General features: G+C 38.0%; 1 protein-coding gene across 3 annotated transcripts in view; it reads left to right on the forward strand.

Moving 5' to 3' along the window:
- Window positions 1-15,448, forward strand: part of LOC109020445 (28S rRNA (cytosine-C(5))-methyltransferase) — a 35,005-nt gene that overhangs the window by 8,238 nt on the left and 11,319 nt on the right. For all 3 annotated transcript variants that reach the window (XM_019002904.2, XM_035685986.1, XM_019002911.2), the window contains exons 8-10: window positions 11,047-11,191; window positions 13,308-13,369; window positions 13,514-13,601. In XM_019002904.2, coding sequence (XP_018858449.1) covers window positions 11,047-11,191; window positions 13,308-13,369; window positions 13,514-13,601 — 295 coding nt within the window. The remainder of the gene's footprint in view (window positions 1-11,046; window positions 11,192-13,307; window positions 13,370-13,513; window positions 13,602-15,448) is intronic.

Genomic DNA, 15,448 nt, shown 5'->3' on the forward strand with positions numbered 1-15,448 from the left:
CTTCCATGGCCACAGAATTTCGACAATGCTCTGATCGCTCACTAGGAAAACGAATAGTGTTAAAATCACCCCCCATAAACCACGGAAAATCCCATAAGGGGGTATAGGCCCGCCAACTCCTCCCACAACCTTCTCCTATCCTTGTCCACGTTAGGACCATAGGAGCCTGCAAATGTCCATTCCCGTCCATCAACGACATTCTTGAATAGAGTCGCAATCGAGAACTCTCCAATACACTCCTTAATCAACTCAACCGCTCCTTTATCCCATATAATTAACACTCCACCTGAGGCTCCCAAAGAGGCCAAATAAGTCAAACCCATATACGAGCACTCTCATAAACTTCGCACAATCTTCCTATCAATGAATCGCAACTTTATTTATTAAAAACACACCATATCACCCTTCCACATCCGCGATAATGATTTGATACGAAGGCGTTTATTGCGATCATTGAGCCTCCGTACATTCCATGATAAAATCTTAGGTTTCATAAAAAACTATATTTCCCCTCCCTCTCAATCTATCCCTTCCGCCACTCCCTTCTTTCACATCATAATTAATGGAGCAAGTTAGCTTTCTAAGTTCCCTATCCCGCTTTGAGACTGATTTCGAATGGCTAGCCTCAAGTGCTACGAGGAGAGTCTTAAATTGTTGTTCGTAACCTCCAAACGAAATCCCAATGGCAACTTGAATTTCCTCTACTTTCTTGAAAACCCAATTTGATGAACTACTCCCATAGTTATTGCTGGGAGGGAGTGTACACAAAGGAGTTAGAATGATCCCCTCATCACTAGTACTGGCAGAAGCGAATAATGCCAATTCCGAGCCACACACTAACTCTAGTTCAACACTGGATTCCACTACATTTTCAGGAAATCTGAATTCTTCGAGCCCATCCCCAAACTTATTCCCCTCGAAAAAACCCATCTCCAGATATAACATACCTATCAGAGGCCTTAGTAACGAAGGACCTTGCTCCGACAAATCTGACTGCACAGGAAGCACTGTTGTGCCTCCTTCCACCATACACGGCTGATTCTGTACCTTCTCCAACGACAGCCCACGAGACGGCTACGAAAAATCAATGCTCAGAAGCCCATTCTCTGTTGGCTCCTCTACGAACTCGACCTCCTCAATATCCTCCCGTCGAGGTGACTGAGCCGGCCCACCGTGATGGTCGACAGCGACCGGTGGTACTTTCTATGCCGGTATGGAGTCCATCAAGGTACTCATCGGCGTCGCAGGAGGGTGGCACAACGCCTGGCTTGAGATATTGGCAGGCAACCGATTCGTAGCCTTCCAGGCCTTCTTACGGCCTGACCCGGCCCATAACCCTTCACCAGCCCAACCTGCAACACATGACTGGGAACTGAACTTAAGCCCATCTCCCTCTAGTCCGAAACCTGGCCCAAAATGTTAGAGCCCAAAACCTGTCCCAAGTCCATCACTTCCTTCCCCTTAACACAGAAGACCTGACATTTCTTCCAGTAATATCCCTACTTTTACCTCCATATCATCCAATACCCTTAGCAAGTATTCTTCATTTGGCCCCAACAACTTACTCAATCTCCCCCGCACTTCTGCACGACCTCAAACACACAAGGCACCACTCCACTCACTTCTTGTTGTCGTACCTTCTGCGCTTGGAGCACCTCGTTGTACGTCCTTGAGGCATCTACCTTCAACAATGGAGCACCACCATCTCCCTTGAAAACCTTCGACTTGCCTACCTGAGAGGACCATGGGATGCTAGCCACTCTGTTTCTCACACTCAAAACAGAGGAATGAGCCGTGAGTTCCTTCAAAATGTCTCCAAATTTCCTCCACCCCTCCCCCTTCCTATCTTTTGGAACCACTATCATACCTCTCCTCTTTTCATGCCCAAACTCTAAAAGGGAGAAAAAACTGTCATTGTGGTTGCATCCCCTTTGCACTATTAACACAGAATTTCCTATTCTACGTGTTCTAAGAAACTTAGAAGAGCCCAACGATGTAGCACATTCCCTCACCGTAAAGCCCAACCACCCCAAAGCTTCATGCTCCAAGGAAATGTATTTCACCACTCGACGACTACTCTCAGTGATTCTCCACCACCTATCATTCTCCTTTCTAAATGCAAATAGCTTCTATTCAATGAAACCCTTTGTGCATTCCCATCGAAACCAACCAATACACTAACACGCTAGATATGTACAGTTATGGCGTATTATAACATCTTGATAACACAACTTGACAATACTCCGTTCCCTTGTAAGAATATTTAGAGGTCTCATGTGCCTTTTAAAGTAGCTTTTTTTGTTTGGAATGCCGCTCTTGAGAAGATATTGACCACAGACAACTTGAGGAAGAGAGGATGTGTAGTATTGGATTGGTGTTACATGTGTAAGAAGAATGGAGAATCTGTGGATCATCTCTTACTACACTGTGAGGTAACAAGGGTGTTGCTGGATGAGATCTTTCAAAGGGTTGATGTTGCTTGGGTTATGCCTATGAGGGTGTTGGAGTTGTTGGGTTGTTGGGTTGTTGGACAAAGATGCAAGGCTGTCATCAAGTGGCAGCAGTGTGGAAGATGATTCCGTTGTGCATTATGTGGTGCATTCTGTGGGTGTATTTGAATAATTTTTTTCTTCACACTCTAATGTGTTGGTTTTCCACTATTGTATTGCATAGGGACAATGTTGAGGATTTCTTGTCTTTAATTTATCGCTTTTAGAATGTATTTAGGTGTTCTTATGTATACTTCATGTGTACAAGAGCTATGCCTATTTCATTCATATATATAATATCTATCTTTTACTGATAAAAAAAAAAAAAAAAAATGCCATCAAGATGTATTTTCGAATGCTATGATCAATCACTCACTAGGTGGTTTGGGTTGCTGAGCCAAACAACTCCTAGGTTGAGGGTGGTAATAAGAGGGATAGAATGATATAGAAGCATATGGGCAGTAAAATGTTTTTGGTTTGGTCTTACTATAAGGCGTTGACTATTTCCTTGGAATAGTATTTGGAGGTCACATCACGTGCCTTCCAAAGTCGCTTTTTTCATATGGACAACATCACTTGGGAATATTTTGACAATTGATAACTTGAGAAAGCGTGGTCTTGTTGTTATGGAGTGGTGTTTCGTGTGTATGTAACATGGGGAATCTGTGGATCATTTACTTTTGCATTGCGAGGCAGCAAAGGCATTGTGGGATGGTGTTTTCAACAGAGTTGGGATGGCTTGGGTGATGCCTATGAAAGTAGTGGATTTACTTGCGTGTTGGATTGGATTGCAAAGTTCTCCTCAAGTGGCTGCTGTGTGGAAGATGGTTCATTTATGTCTCATGTGGTGTATTTGGTGGGAAAGGAACGAGAGATGTTTTAATAATGAGTGCACTATGGAGGAAATCTGGAAATTCTTTGCGTTTTCTTTATTTCAATGGTTTTCAGCTATAGTGCTTAATGGAGATTCAGCTCATGATTTTCTGTTTTCGTTTTCTTCTTTATAGAATGTAATTAGGTGTTTTTTTTTTGTATACTTCTTGTATGCATGGGCTGCGCCTATTTCATTCGATGAATATGATTCTTTCTTATCAAAAACAAAAAAGGTTGAGGGAGAGGTGTGTGTCCCCTCCCACCTAGGTCAACTTAGGCATGGCTTGGGTTGCCCATAATGATCACACCTAGGTTGAGGGAGGGGGACGTTCCACTCTTGTCGACCAAGGTAGCATTTAGGTGAGGAGTGTGGGGACTATGCCGAAACGTGGGAAGGAATCCCTTCACGCGGGCAAAATGCTAGCGACAAGGAGGCAACTGAAGAAGCAATGTGTGGCCAAGGTATAAGGTGAGTAGCACGTTGTAGAGATCTTGGCAAATGCAAGACTTCACAAAGCGATGGAGGAAGGTTCGCTTGACACCAAGCAAGCAAAGCATGTGCTGATTGTATGAAGGGTGAGCAACGGGTGAGGACAAGCCCGATGCAAAGTTGGGAGCACTCAGAGAAAACACGGAGGGGCTCAGGAGACAATAGGTGTTGTACCCAAGGCCCATGCTCCATTAGACGGCACAACAAGAGGTTGCCTTGGAAGGAATACGTCCCTACAAGCCATATCCTCTGCCTTAGAAGTATGTGGCCTAACGCCACGTTGGAGACTCTCATAAGGGGAAGGATGGTGGGTTTAGTTCCAAGGCAAGTTGCAGAGACAAGCACGCCTTGTTCCATCAATCACTCAGTCTCTACCATTCTTCAATTCCAAAAGAAAAATGGACGGTCGAGATCGAAAGTCTCTTATTCAAGCAAGACAGTAAGAGGAAACGTCAAGTTCCGTTAGGACTATAACGCAGTCTTGCCAAAAGGCAATGGACGATAGTCAACATCCCACTTTAGAGATTGTAAAGGACTTCAACACTTTTCTTCTTTCTACTCAAAGGCTTCAAGGATGCTGAGAGCTCAGAATCTTCGTCAATCTAAGGATCGTCACTCCAGTGAGACCATTAGTATTCGAAATACTATCTAGGTAGGTTCACTCCCATGATCATACTAGAAAAAAAAAAGGATAAATGCTTATGGGTATGTTTAGGATTTGCATGTTCCACTTCTTGTCTCCTCTCACAAAAGTGCATACTTTTCTTACTATATTTATTGATTACTTCGATGAAATGATTTAAAGACGATGTGATTTATAGTGATGTGATTTCAATGTGCTATGTACTCATGGATCAGGTTGAGGATTACCTGTACCATTACTAAGCAGCACGTTGCCACGAGTTTCATACTAGTAGAGGGATTTCCCTTGATGATCGGGGTGGGGCATTTCTGTATTGGCTTCACATGATATTGTGGGTAGTATAGTCCTCGCGTTGATCAGGTGGAGTGTCCTTGTGATGTTTTGGTGGTGTTCCACAAGTTGAACAAGTAGGGAGATTCCTCTTGTCGAACAGGTGGAGTGATTCCCCGTTGGTTTGGTGAATGTGTTCATGTATTGGTCGTGTAGAGAGATTCCCCATGTCGAATGGGTGGAATGATTCTCCACACTTGATGATAGTTATGAATGTATTGTTTTGCTCAGAGGGTGATTCCTTGCAATGCATAGGAATACTTGTGTTTGGGCTCAAATGGTGGTTCCTCGCCATGCTTACAGTATGTATATTCTTAATCTTATTTATGTGAAATGGTGCATGCATATTCATTATCATTGTCTTCCATTTTTAGTACTGTCATGGGTTTTAACTTATTGAGGTTTTATTGAAATCTCACTGTAATGGTCCCACTAGTGGTTTCGTTCTTCGGATCCGTAGACCTTGATGCAGATGTAGCCCAAGAGAATTACCCCAAGGGAGAAAGACCAGCCCAACATGAAGAGTAACCAAGGAGGCCTGTCTTCATTTAGTTTTATATTCTGAAATTTAAGTGTTCCTTGTAGTTGGGCGACGAGTACTTTGTGGGTCACTATATTTAGATGTAAGTGATGATATTATAATGGTGTGTAATTATATTTGGGATGAAGTGATAGTTACATTTGGACGTTATTATTATTAAGGTGTATTGTTATACTTCTCTGGCACTATTAGATTTGTCTCTGACAAATCCTCTTTACCTTATTTGCTGCGATTTTCATTATCCATGTGTGCTCGACACATGGGTGCACAACTCTTATCCTTACGAAAAGGGATACAACCAACCGACTCAAATCCCAGGCATTGCGGTTCCTTGTTGGAGAACTACCGTGGGTGCCACAAGGAGGGTGTGGGAGGCCTCCCATTCACTAGTGGTGGTAGAGGGTAGATGTCCCACACAGTTCAAAAAGGACTATAGGGGATGGGCTGAGACGAAGGGTAGAATTCGTAGTCAATCCTATTTTCGATAGTAGTTGACAATTGAATCCAATTTCTCTCATTATTTTCATATTCGTAATAGTGTGAAGAGAACGAAGGTCTGAGTCTATGTTTGCTTCATTCTCTTTGATCTTATGTTTGATTGCTTTTAATGAAGTCACATCGAGAGTTAGTGCTTGCTACCTAAGAATTGCTCCATGGGCCTTATTGAAAATGCTTGATGGCACGATAGAAAGGAAAAAAGGCCTTGGTTATAGTCCCTATGTCTCGTACCCTTCCCCTTTTGGTAGAGAATCCACAAGAAGAAGTCAGAGATCACCGAGGAATTCCTCTATTTTTGCCTTGCCACAGAAAAATATCACCGAGGAAGAAGTTAGAGATCACCGGTGTACTGTGTGCAAAAGGTGTTGGTGGAGTTTGGATCTCGCTTCTTGCCCTCGAAGGAAGTTTAGATGTCACCAATGATTGGAGGAGATGCGGTTTTGGCTCCGGCGAACCTGTCTATCAAACTGTATGAGGATTTTGAATTGGCTGAGGAGGATGATGATTCGGTTGACCTTATGCATTTTGTGGAGGATGAATTTTTTCTCCCTGAGGCTTGCGATTAGGTGGGCTTGGATGAGATTTCGGTGGTTGAAGAGTTTCAGAACTTTCAGATTAATAGGAGGGGGAATCCTATCCCTTTAAACTACTATTTTCCAAACCAAGCTTCAGATTGGGTTATAAATAAGGTGAAAGAGATTCAACATTATGTGGGGATTAATTGTGAGGGGTATGAAGAGCAGTTCATAGCTTTGTTAACTGCTATGGAAGCTGGACATCAACAAAAAAGGAAGGACTCGAAGAAAATTCGGGAGCTTAAATTGGCATGGTCGATGAATTCGGAGGGTAGCTCCAGTAGGAATAGGGTAAAAGGGAAGGGGTTGGCTGTTCCCAAATGAAGCCCAAGATTGTGTCTTGGAATGTTCGTGGGCTCAATGAGGTAGATAAGTGCCACCGGGTTTCGCACTTGCTTCGTGAGTGGAAAGCAGACATTGTATGTTTACAGGAGACAAAGTTGAAGATGATAAATGGGAAGATTGTGCGAAGTTTATGGAGTGGTAATCATGTGGATTGGGTATACTTGGCCTCTATAGGGGCATCGGGAGGAATTGTGGTGATGTGGGATAGACGGGTGGTGGAGAAAAGGGAGGACTATATAGGGAGATATATGATAGCGTGCTCTTTTAAGAGTGTGTCCGACGATTTCTAATGGGCTTTTGCAGATGTGTATGGACCAAATCTAGACGTGGACAGAAGTTTCTTGTGGGATGAACTAGTAGGGGTACATAGTTGGTGGGATTTTCCGTGGTGTATTGGGAGGGATTTCAATGTTGTGAGATTCCAAAGTGAAAGCTTCGGAAGAAGAAGATTGAGGCCTGCAAGCTTGGACTTCTCAGAATGTATCTTTGACTTGAATTTGATAGACCTTCCACTCGCAGGTGGCCCAGCTACATGGTCAAATAATTAGACTTGGTCTCGCTTGGATCGCTTTTTAATTTCTCCTGAGTGGGAAATCCATTTTTCGGAAGTATTGCAAAAGCGTTTGGTACACTTAGCTTTGGATCATTGGCCTATTCTGCTGGATTGCGGAGGCATTCATAGTGGTAGGCGATATTTTAAGTTCAAGAATATGTGGCTGAAATCATAAGGTTTTGTGGAGAGGGTCAAACAATGGTGGATTTCTTATCAGTTCATTGGTACATCTAGCTTCATTTTTGCGAACAAACTGAAAGCCTTAAAAAGAGACCTGAAGGAGTGGAATAAATAGTCTTTTGGAAATGTAAAGGAGAACAAAAAGATGAAGTGGATGGAAATTCAGGAATTAAAAAGACTCCAAGAAGGGAGGCCACTTACTGAGGAGGAGCAATCACAGAGAACTTTATTGGTTGCAGATCTTGAGAGGATTATTTTATAAGAAGAAATGTCATTGCGACAAAAGTCAAGAGCACTATGGTTAAGGGAAAGGGATCGGAGTACGAAGTTCTTCATCAAATTGCAAACTTGCATCAGAGGGGGTAGAGTGTAGAGAAGAGGAGGTTATTAAAGATCATGTTGTTGATTTCTTTGAGAACTGAGCAGGTGGGGTGGAGGCCTACTCTTGATTGGTTGGTATTTGACACTATTGAGTCGGGAGATGGAGCTGGGATGGAAAGGGCTTTTGAGGAGGAAGAGGTGTATGATGTAGTAAGGAAGATGGTAAAAGATAAGGCTCCCGGACCTGATGGCTTCTGTATGGGCTTCTTCTAAGAATATTGGGAGGTGATAAAAAAAGACCTTTTGAAGGTGTTTCAGGAGTTGTACTCGGTTGGAAAATTTGAGAAAAGTTTTAACACTACTTTCCTTGCATTAATACCTAAAAAGGTGGGGGCTATTGAGATCACGGATTATCGGCCTATTAGCTTAGTGAATGGAGTCTACAAGATTATTTCTAAAGTGTTTGCTAATCGGTTAAGTGTGGTGTTGGGGAAGATTGTAACTAAGCCTCCAAATGCATTTGTAAAGGGTAGAGAGATTCTTGATGCAGTTCTAATTGCCAATGAATGCTTGGACAGTGGCTAGGAGGTCAAGGATTATGTGCAAGCTAGATATGAAAAAAGGCGTAGATCATGTTAATTAGGATTTTTTTCTATATCTACTGGGTAGGTGTGGTTTTGGGGAAAGGTGGAGGTCTTGGATCAGCTGGTGTATTTCTACGGCAAGATTCTCTGTGTTGATCAATGGCAGCCCAGAGGGTTATTTTTCGAGTTCTCGTGGTTTGAGACAAGGAGATCCGTTATCTCCTCTACTTTTTGTTATTGTTATGGAGGCACTAAGCAGGATGATCTCGGCTTTGTTGGTTAATGGTTTTGTAAGTGGTTTTCAGATTGGATCCCCGAATAGGGGTATTATTACTATTTCTCATTTGTTATTTGCAGATGATATGCTTTTTATGTGCGAGGCCAATCAAGGTCAGTTGCGTGCTGTGAAGGCGTTGCTTCATTGTTTTGAAGTTGTGTCTGGCTTAAAAGTGAAATATGATAAATCCGAGTTGGTGCCGATTGGGGGAGTCCAGAATGTCAGAGAGTTGGCTGGGATATTGGGTTGCAAGATAGCGTCTCTTCCTATGACGTACCTAGGACTCCCGTTGGGTATAAATTCGAGGGCGTGCTCGATTTCGGATACGGTGATCAAAAAAATAGAGAGGAGACTGGCAGGATGGAAGAGAATGTACTTGTCGAAAGGTTGCCGAATTACGTTGATCAAAAGTACACTTTCTAATCTACCCACTTGAAAAGCTACAAAGAGATTTTCTGTGGGATGGTTTAGGAGAAGAATTTAAATTTCATCTAGTCAAGTGGGAGATGGTCTGCCGTCCAATCTCTAGTGGCGGTTGGGTATTAGGAATTTGAGATTGTTTAATCGGGCGTTACTTAGAAAATGGTTGTTGTGATATATTAAGGAACCAGAAGCCTTATGGAAAATTGTGATCGAGAACAAATATGGTGGTTTAGGGGAGGGTTGGTCTACTAGAGAAGTTAGAGGCGCCCTTCCATCATCATACTAGGTTTCAGTTGGGTACAGGGTCCAATATCAGATTTTGGAAGGATGCTTCTTGGTGTGGCAACAATGCTCTTCAAGATTTGTTTCCTATACTTTTCCTGATCGCAAGAGACAAAGATGCCACTGTGGTGGAGGTTATGAGATTCTCGGGTGGGAGTACTCACTGGAATATCAATTTCAACCGGGCGGCACAAGATTGGGAGGTTGGGAGCTTTGTAGATTTGTATGGTTTGTTATATTCTTGTCGTCCGAATATCCAACATGATGATGGTTTGTGGTGGACTCCTGCAGGGAGGGGTATTCACAGTTCGTTCCTTTTACAAGGTTCTCACACAAGAACTTGAGATACAGTTTCTTTGGATAAGGCTTTGGAAGAACAAGGCTCCACCCAAAGCTTCTTTCTTTGTGTGGACAGGTTCCTTAGGCAAGATTCTCACTACGGATAATCTGAGAAAGAGGAGGATAATCATTACAGACTGGTGCTACATGTGTAAAAGTGGGGGTGCGTTAGTGAATCATCTACTTTTACATTGTGAGGTAACTAGGTCTCTCTGGCATGAGGTGTTTAAAAGAATGGATCTAACGTGGGTGATGCTAGAAACCGTGGTGGAAATATTGGCGTGCTGGACCTCCATTCGAGGTGTGCAACAGATCAAAGCGGTTTGGAAGATGATTCCGATTTGTATCATGTGGTGCTTGTGGCAGGAATGCAATGAACGGACATTTGAAGACAAAGATCTATGGAGGAGCTTAAACTTTTATTTTTTAGGACTCTTTATACTTGGGTTATTGCTGTGGACTTTAATGGCATGGACCTTCATGATTTCTTAGTTTCTACTGCGCCTTCGTAGATAGGGCATAATGACTTCTGTGATTGACAGTTGGTGCCCATTCTTGAATTAATAATACTTGTTTACTTATAAAAATATATATATATATATTTGGTGTTTTACTTTGATTTTTGTGTGATTTGATTGGTTTCTTATTTATGCTCTCTTTGGAAAATTTGTTGGCTTTTTTTGAATGACTTTCTGCTTATTATGCCATTTTAATGTTTTTAACCATACTTTTTTTTTTAAACTCTAGGGGTCATTAGACTGGGGGATTTTTTCCTTTATTACCTGATGTGCACATGCGAGAAACTCCTTGTTGAGGGCCTGTGCACCCCTAGGATTAGTCGGGATGCTGTTCCCGGACACCTGGTGCCAATTAAAAAATACTATATTTTTTATATTTTTCTATGAGAAGTGGCAAGCCACATCAAGATTGACATAATTGTCCAACCTAGCAAGCAAAACGATAAAAGTACCCAAAGAGCAAAAAGATAAATATGTAAAACTCCAGGATTGTTTTATCACTTAATCTAAACTCATAATGCCAGCTGGACTTGAGTTGTTTGTTTCCCTCTTGTGGTTTTAATTTGATATATAAGAAATTGCATTATAAGTGGGAAGATGCTTGTGAAAAACTGTAGTAAATAATGGCGTGAACTGTGATGAAGTTTGACCATTTGCTCTGTATCTGCACTTCTATACATCTTTTGCGTTTGCTTTAGCCATGGGGTTGATATCTATCAGATTTATTCTGGATTTATTACTTTTGTAATGGTTTAGTTATTGCTCAATTTATTTCTTCTTTGAAGGTTCTCGATGCATGCTCAGCCCCAGGAAACAAAACCGCCCACCTTGCTGCTCTTATGCGAGGAAAGGGGAAGATTATAGCATGTGAGCTGAATAAGGAGAGGGTTAAACGTCTAAAAGAGACTATCAAACTTTCTGGTGCCTCTAGTATCCTTTCTATAACTTTTTATCTTTCAAGTTCCATTTCATATTATTTTGGTCTAGTTATTTAGTACGTCTTTACTGTTTCACAATTGTTGAATGTTACAACTACCTACCTGTTGCTATGCTACTAAATGCATGTTTGGGATTGCAGTGAATGTTTGGGATTGCAGTGAGTAATATAACTTTTAATTTTAGGAGTTTTAGTTGTAGAGTTTAATTAATAAGCTCTACTATTAAAAAACTATTTACTGTCTTTATTCTACAATAAAAAATAGGCTATAGCCTCATGAATTGTGGATTTTCTTTGATTTCACATTGAGCAATTACTATTTTGCCCTCTTTTGCACAATTACATTTTTGTCTTCTAATTCATCATTAAAATTTTCTATGATTCTAATATTAATTAGAATATAATAATAATAATAATAATAATAATAATAATAATAATAATATTAATAGTAATTATTAAAAATAAATCATAGTCATTGGATTAATAATCTTTTCATTTTACAAAATGCAATTATTATTTTTAGGTTCCAATTTATTCCTCAGTCTATAATTGGTCTTTAAAATTTATCATATTCACTATTTTATTTCTTGTGGTAACGCATTTCATATTAATATATTTGTACTGCATTTATAAATTATTATTAAAATAATTAATAACACTTTTTATCCTTAAAAAAATTATTTTGGTAAGAACATGCTTTTATTTTCAAAGAACGATATTGCAATTCCAAATTTGAAAAGTTCAAAAATGAAAATATTGTCTTTAAATTTAAAAAATACTATTTTATTACTATAGGATATCGTTTAAAAAATAATAATAATTGTCTTCATATTATTTTTCATAATAATGAATCATACTGAATGACACTTTTTAAACTAATATTATTTTTCATTTGAAAAAAAAATATACACTTTTTTTAATTTCAAATAGTAGTCTGTTCTTTCATTTTATCATTCTGATAATAATTGTATCCAGTAGTTTTCTGAAACAATTAAAAATAATATTATTTTATTTTTTTCATTTATAAGAACAATATTATTATTATTATTATTATTATGTTGTTTATTATGTTTATGTTTATTATGTTTATGTCTAATTGGTCTCATAATGAGTGGAGCAATGCATGTCCTATTATGATGTGAATATAATGAATTCTAAACATTTTATTTGTTATGTGTTCAATAATTTTTCATTTTTTTTTTCACTTATAAAAAAAAAAAATTTACATGTTCTGTTTCCTTCATTTTTTTCAAGTATAATTAATTATAGTCATTTGTAAAATTTGGTGAATAGACTTATGCTTATCTTTACATTTACCATTCTTGTTCTAATTGATATGCTTATTAAAATTTATATTTACCATGTAAAAAATGTTGTAGCACTTTCGACAAGGAATACGTGCCTTGCACGTAAATTCTTTTAAATAGTGGTAATAATATGTCTAAAGCAATTTGAAAGATGTTACATTTGTTTGAAAACAATATAAAAAAGTGCTTTTTGAGGTAGAGAAGACAAAAAAAGGTCATTTGATTTTTTTAAGATTATGACCATGTCCTTGATACTTGATAGAAATCAAATTTTATAATCAAATAACAACGAAAATCGTTTAATAGGATTTCAGTAAGTAAAATGAAAAAAAAAAAACAAAAAAACCCCTTCAGTGATGCATAAGTGAAATAGTAATACAATTACGCTCAATATTAATAGCATTTTGCCCACTGATAAGATCAAAGGGCAAAAATGTAATTATTTTAAAGTTGTATAGGTATTTTCACCCATGGATAGTCTTCTTTAAAATTGGAATTACGTTTCGCATTATTTGGAAAAACGTGTTTGAGGAAAAGCTGCCTTCCTGAAATGTACTTTTTAGTTTTTTTTAGATTAAAAAAGTACTTTAATATGTAAGAACCAAAAAATCTAATTTTATCATTAAATAGCTTTTGAGACTATTTAAGTACTTTTTACAATTCCTAACGCAACCCTAAACAGACCCTAATGATCATTGCTGTTCATTGTAATGATAAAATTGTGGGACAGTTTCTCGTCTCTTTTAACTTGTCTATGTTAAGTTTGTCACAAAACACCATTTAAGCTTAACCTGGATCCTAGATATAAAAGTTCTGAATGGAGATTTCTTGAACATCAACCCAAAGGATCCATCGGTCTCGACGGTAAAGCATAATGCACTGTATCCTCACAATTATGGCATATAGATATCTGAATTGTCAGTTTTAACACCAGTATTCATGTTTAGTTGTTTAATTTATCATCTCATTTCAACATGAGATATATTAAATGCAAATTTAACATTGCAGATCCGTGCCATTCTTTTAGATCCTTCATGCTCTGGCTCTGGGACAGTCTCTGTGAGATTGGACAATCTGCTCCCATCTTATGCTGCAGGTAATTTTTTAATCTCTCTGGATTTTTTTAATTAGTTATGCGTTAACCTTTTACTAACTTATAGTTATGACTTCATATGTTTTCTGTAAGGTGCTAGAAGTTATGGCTATTAGAAAATTTATTCTAATATGGTATAATATTAAATACACTTCCTATTTTTTCAGTCTAAATCAAATGATCGTTAATCGGTGTGGGTTATTTGTTGACATGGCCAAACCAATTGTATGTTCTTTTAGCAAATATGATTTCCATTTGTATTAGGGTTTGAATCCTACATAACTGATTTAGACGATTTATTGCTTTTTTCTCTTCAATACCAAAATCCCTGTATCTGATGGAATCAAATAAGTTCGATACCCTCTAACTTCATTCTTCTTATGCAATCCTGTACCTCACGACATGGATGGAAAGTTAAAAAAGTTGAAATAGTGTATTCCTTTAGGCTTTAACTTTCAGTTTATTATTTTTAAACTAATATTATTTTCATTTGAAAAAAAAAACATTATACTTTTTTAAGTTTCAAATTAATAGTCTATTTTACATTTTATCATTCCAATAACAATTATATTCATGTAGTTTATTATTTTATTTCTTTCATTTATAAGAAAATAATAATAATATTAATAATATTCATGTCTAATTGGTCTTATAACAAGTGGAGCAATGCATGTCCTATTATGATTTCAATATAATGAGTTCTAAATATTTGATTTGTTATGTATTCAATAATTTTACATTTTATGTTTCCTTTATTTTTTTCGAGTATAATTTATCTTTACATTTATCATACTTGTTCTAATTGACGTGCATCTTAAAATTCATAATTACCATATAAAAAATGCAGTAGCACTTTCAACAAGGCCTACGTGCAAGCACGTATTCCCTGCCGTGTGTGTGTGTGTGTATATATATATATATATATATAAACAAGTAATGGATCTTTATTGACAAGTACAAGAGAGACCTTTTTGATTGGCACCAGGTGTCTATCTAGAATGTGAAAAAGACACTAAGAATTCTTGCAAGTTTAGACCATTAAAGTCTGTAGATACAGTCCAAAGGCAAAGAATGTTGATAACGAAGTTCTTGTGCTCGTCCATCGTCCGCTCATGGTCTTTGAAGGTTCTATTATTTCTCTCATTCTAATTAGGGGTGATTAACGGTCCGGTCGGACCGAACGGACCGACCGGACCGACCGTTTCGGTCCGGACCGGACCGGACCTTCACTTAGACCGGTCCGGTCCGGTCCATATTTTAGAGGACCGAAATCATTCGGTCCGGTCCACGGTCCACAGTTTTTTCAGACCGGACCGGACCGGACCGGATCGAATGAAAAATTAAAAAAAAAAAATATTTTTTATATATAATAATTGTACAATTAACAATATAAATTTTTAAATATATTATTAATACTTGTTAATATTCTATAAATTAACAATATTTTATATATATCTTCATTTAACCTATCACTATTAACAATATAAAATTTTAAATATACTATTAACACTTGTTAATATTCTATGAATTAATAAATATATAATATCAATTAGTTAATTATATAGTAATTATATAAATTAATAATATAATTTTCATCTAATTTATTATTATTGACCATATAAAATATTTTTTTATTGAGTTTGTTACATAATCCACATTAATAAGTCACTTAATTTAATTTAGTATTTTAAATAAATTTTTTTTATTAATTTAAAAAAAAAAAAAAAAAAGAGGGCGGATTGACTGGACCGGACCGGACCGATAGCTATCGGTCCGGTCCGGTCCCTTTGGGTGTTCGGTCCGGAAAAATAATGGACCGAAAATTTTCGGTCCATCGCCGAACCAGACCG

This window comes from Juglans regia, chromosome 15 (genome assembly GCF_001411555.2).
Source record: "Juglans regia cultivar Chandler chromosome 15, Walnut 2.0, whole genome shotgun sequence".
In the NCBI taxonomy this organism is placed as follows: domain Eukaryota; kingdom Viridiplantae; phylum Streptophyta; class Magnoliopsida; order Fagales; family Juglandaceae; genus Juglans; species Juglans regia.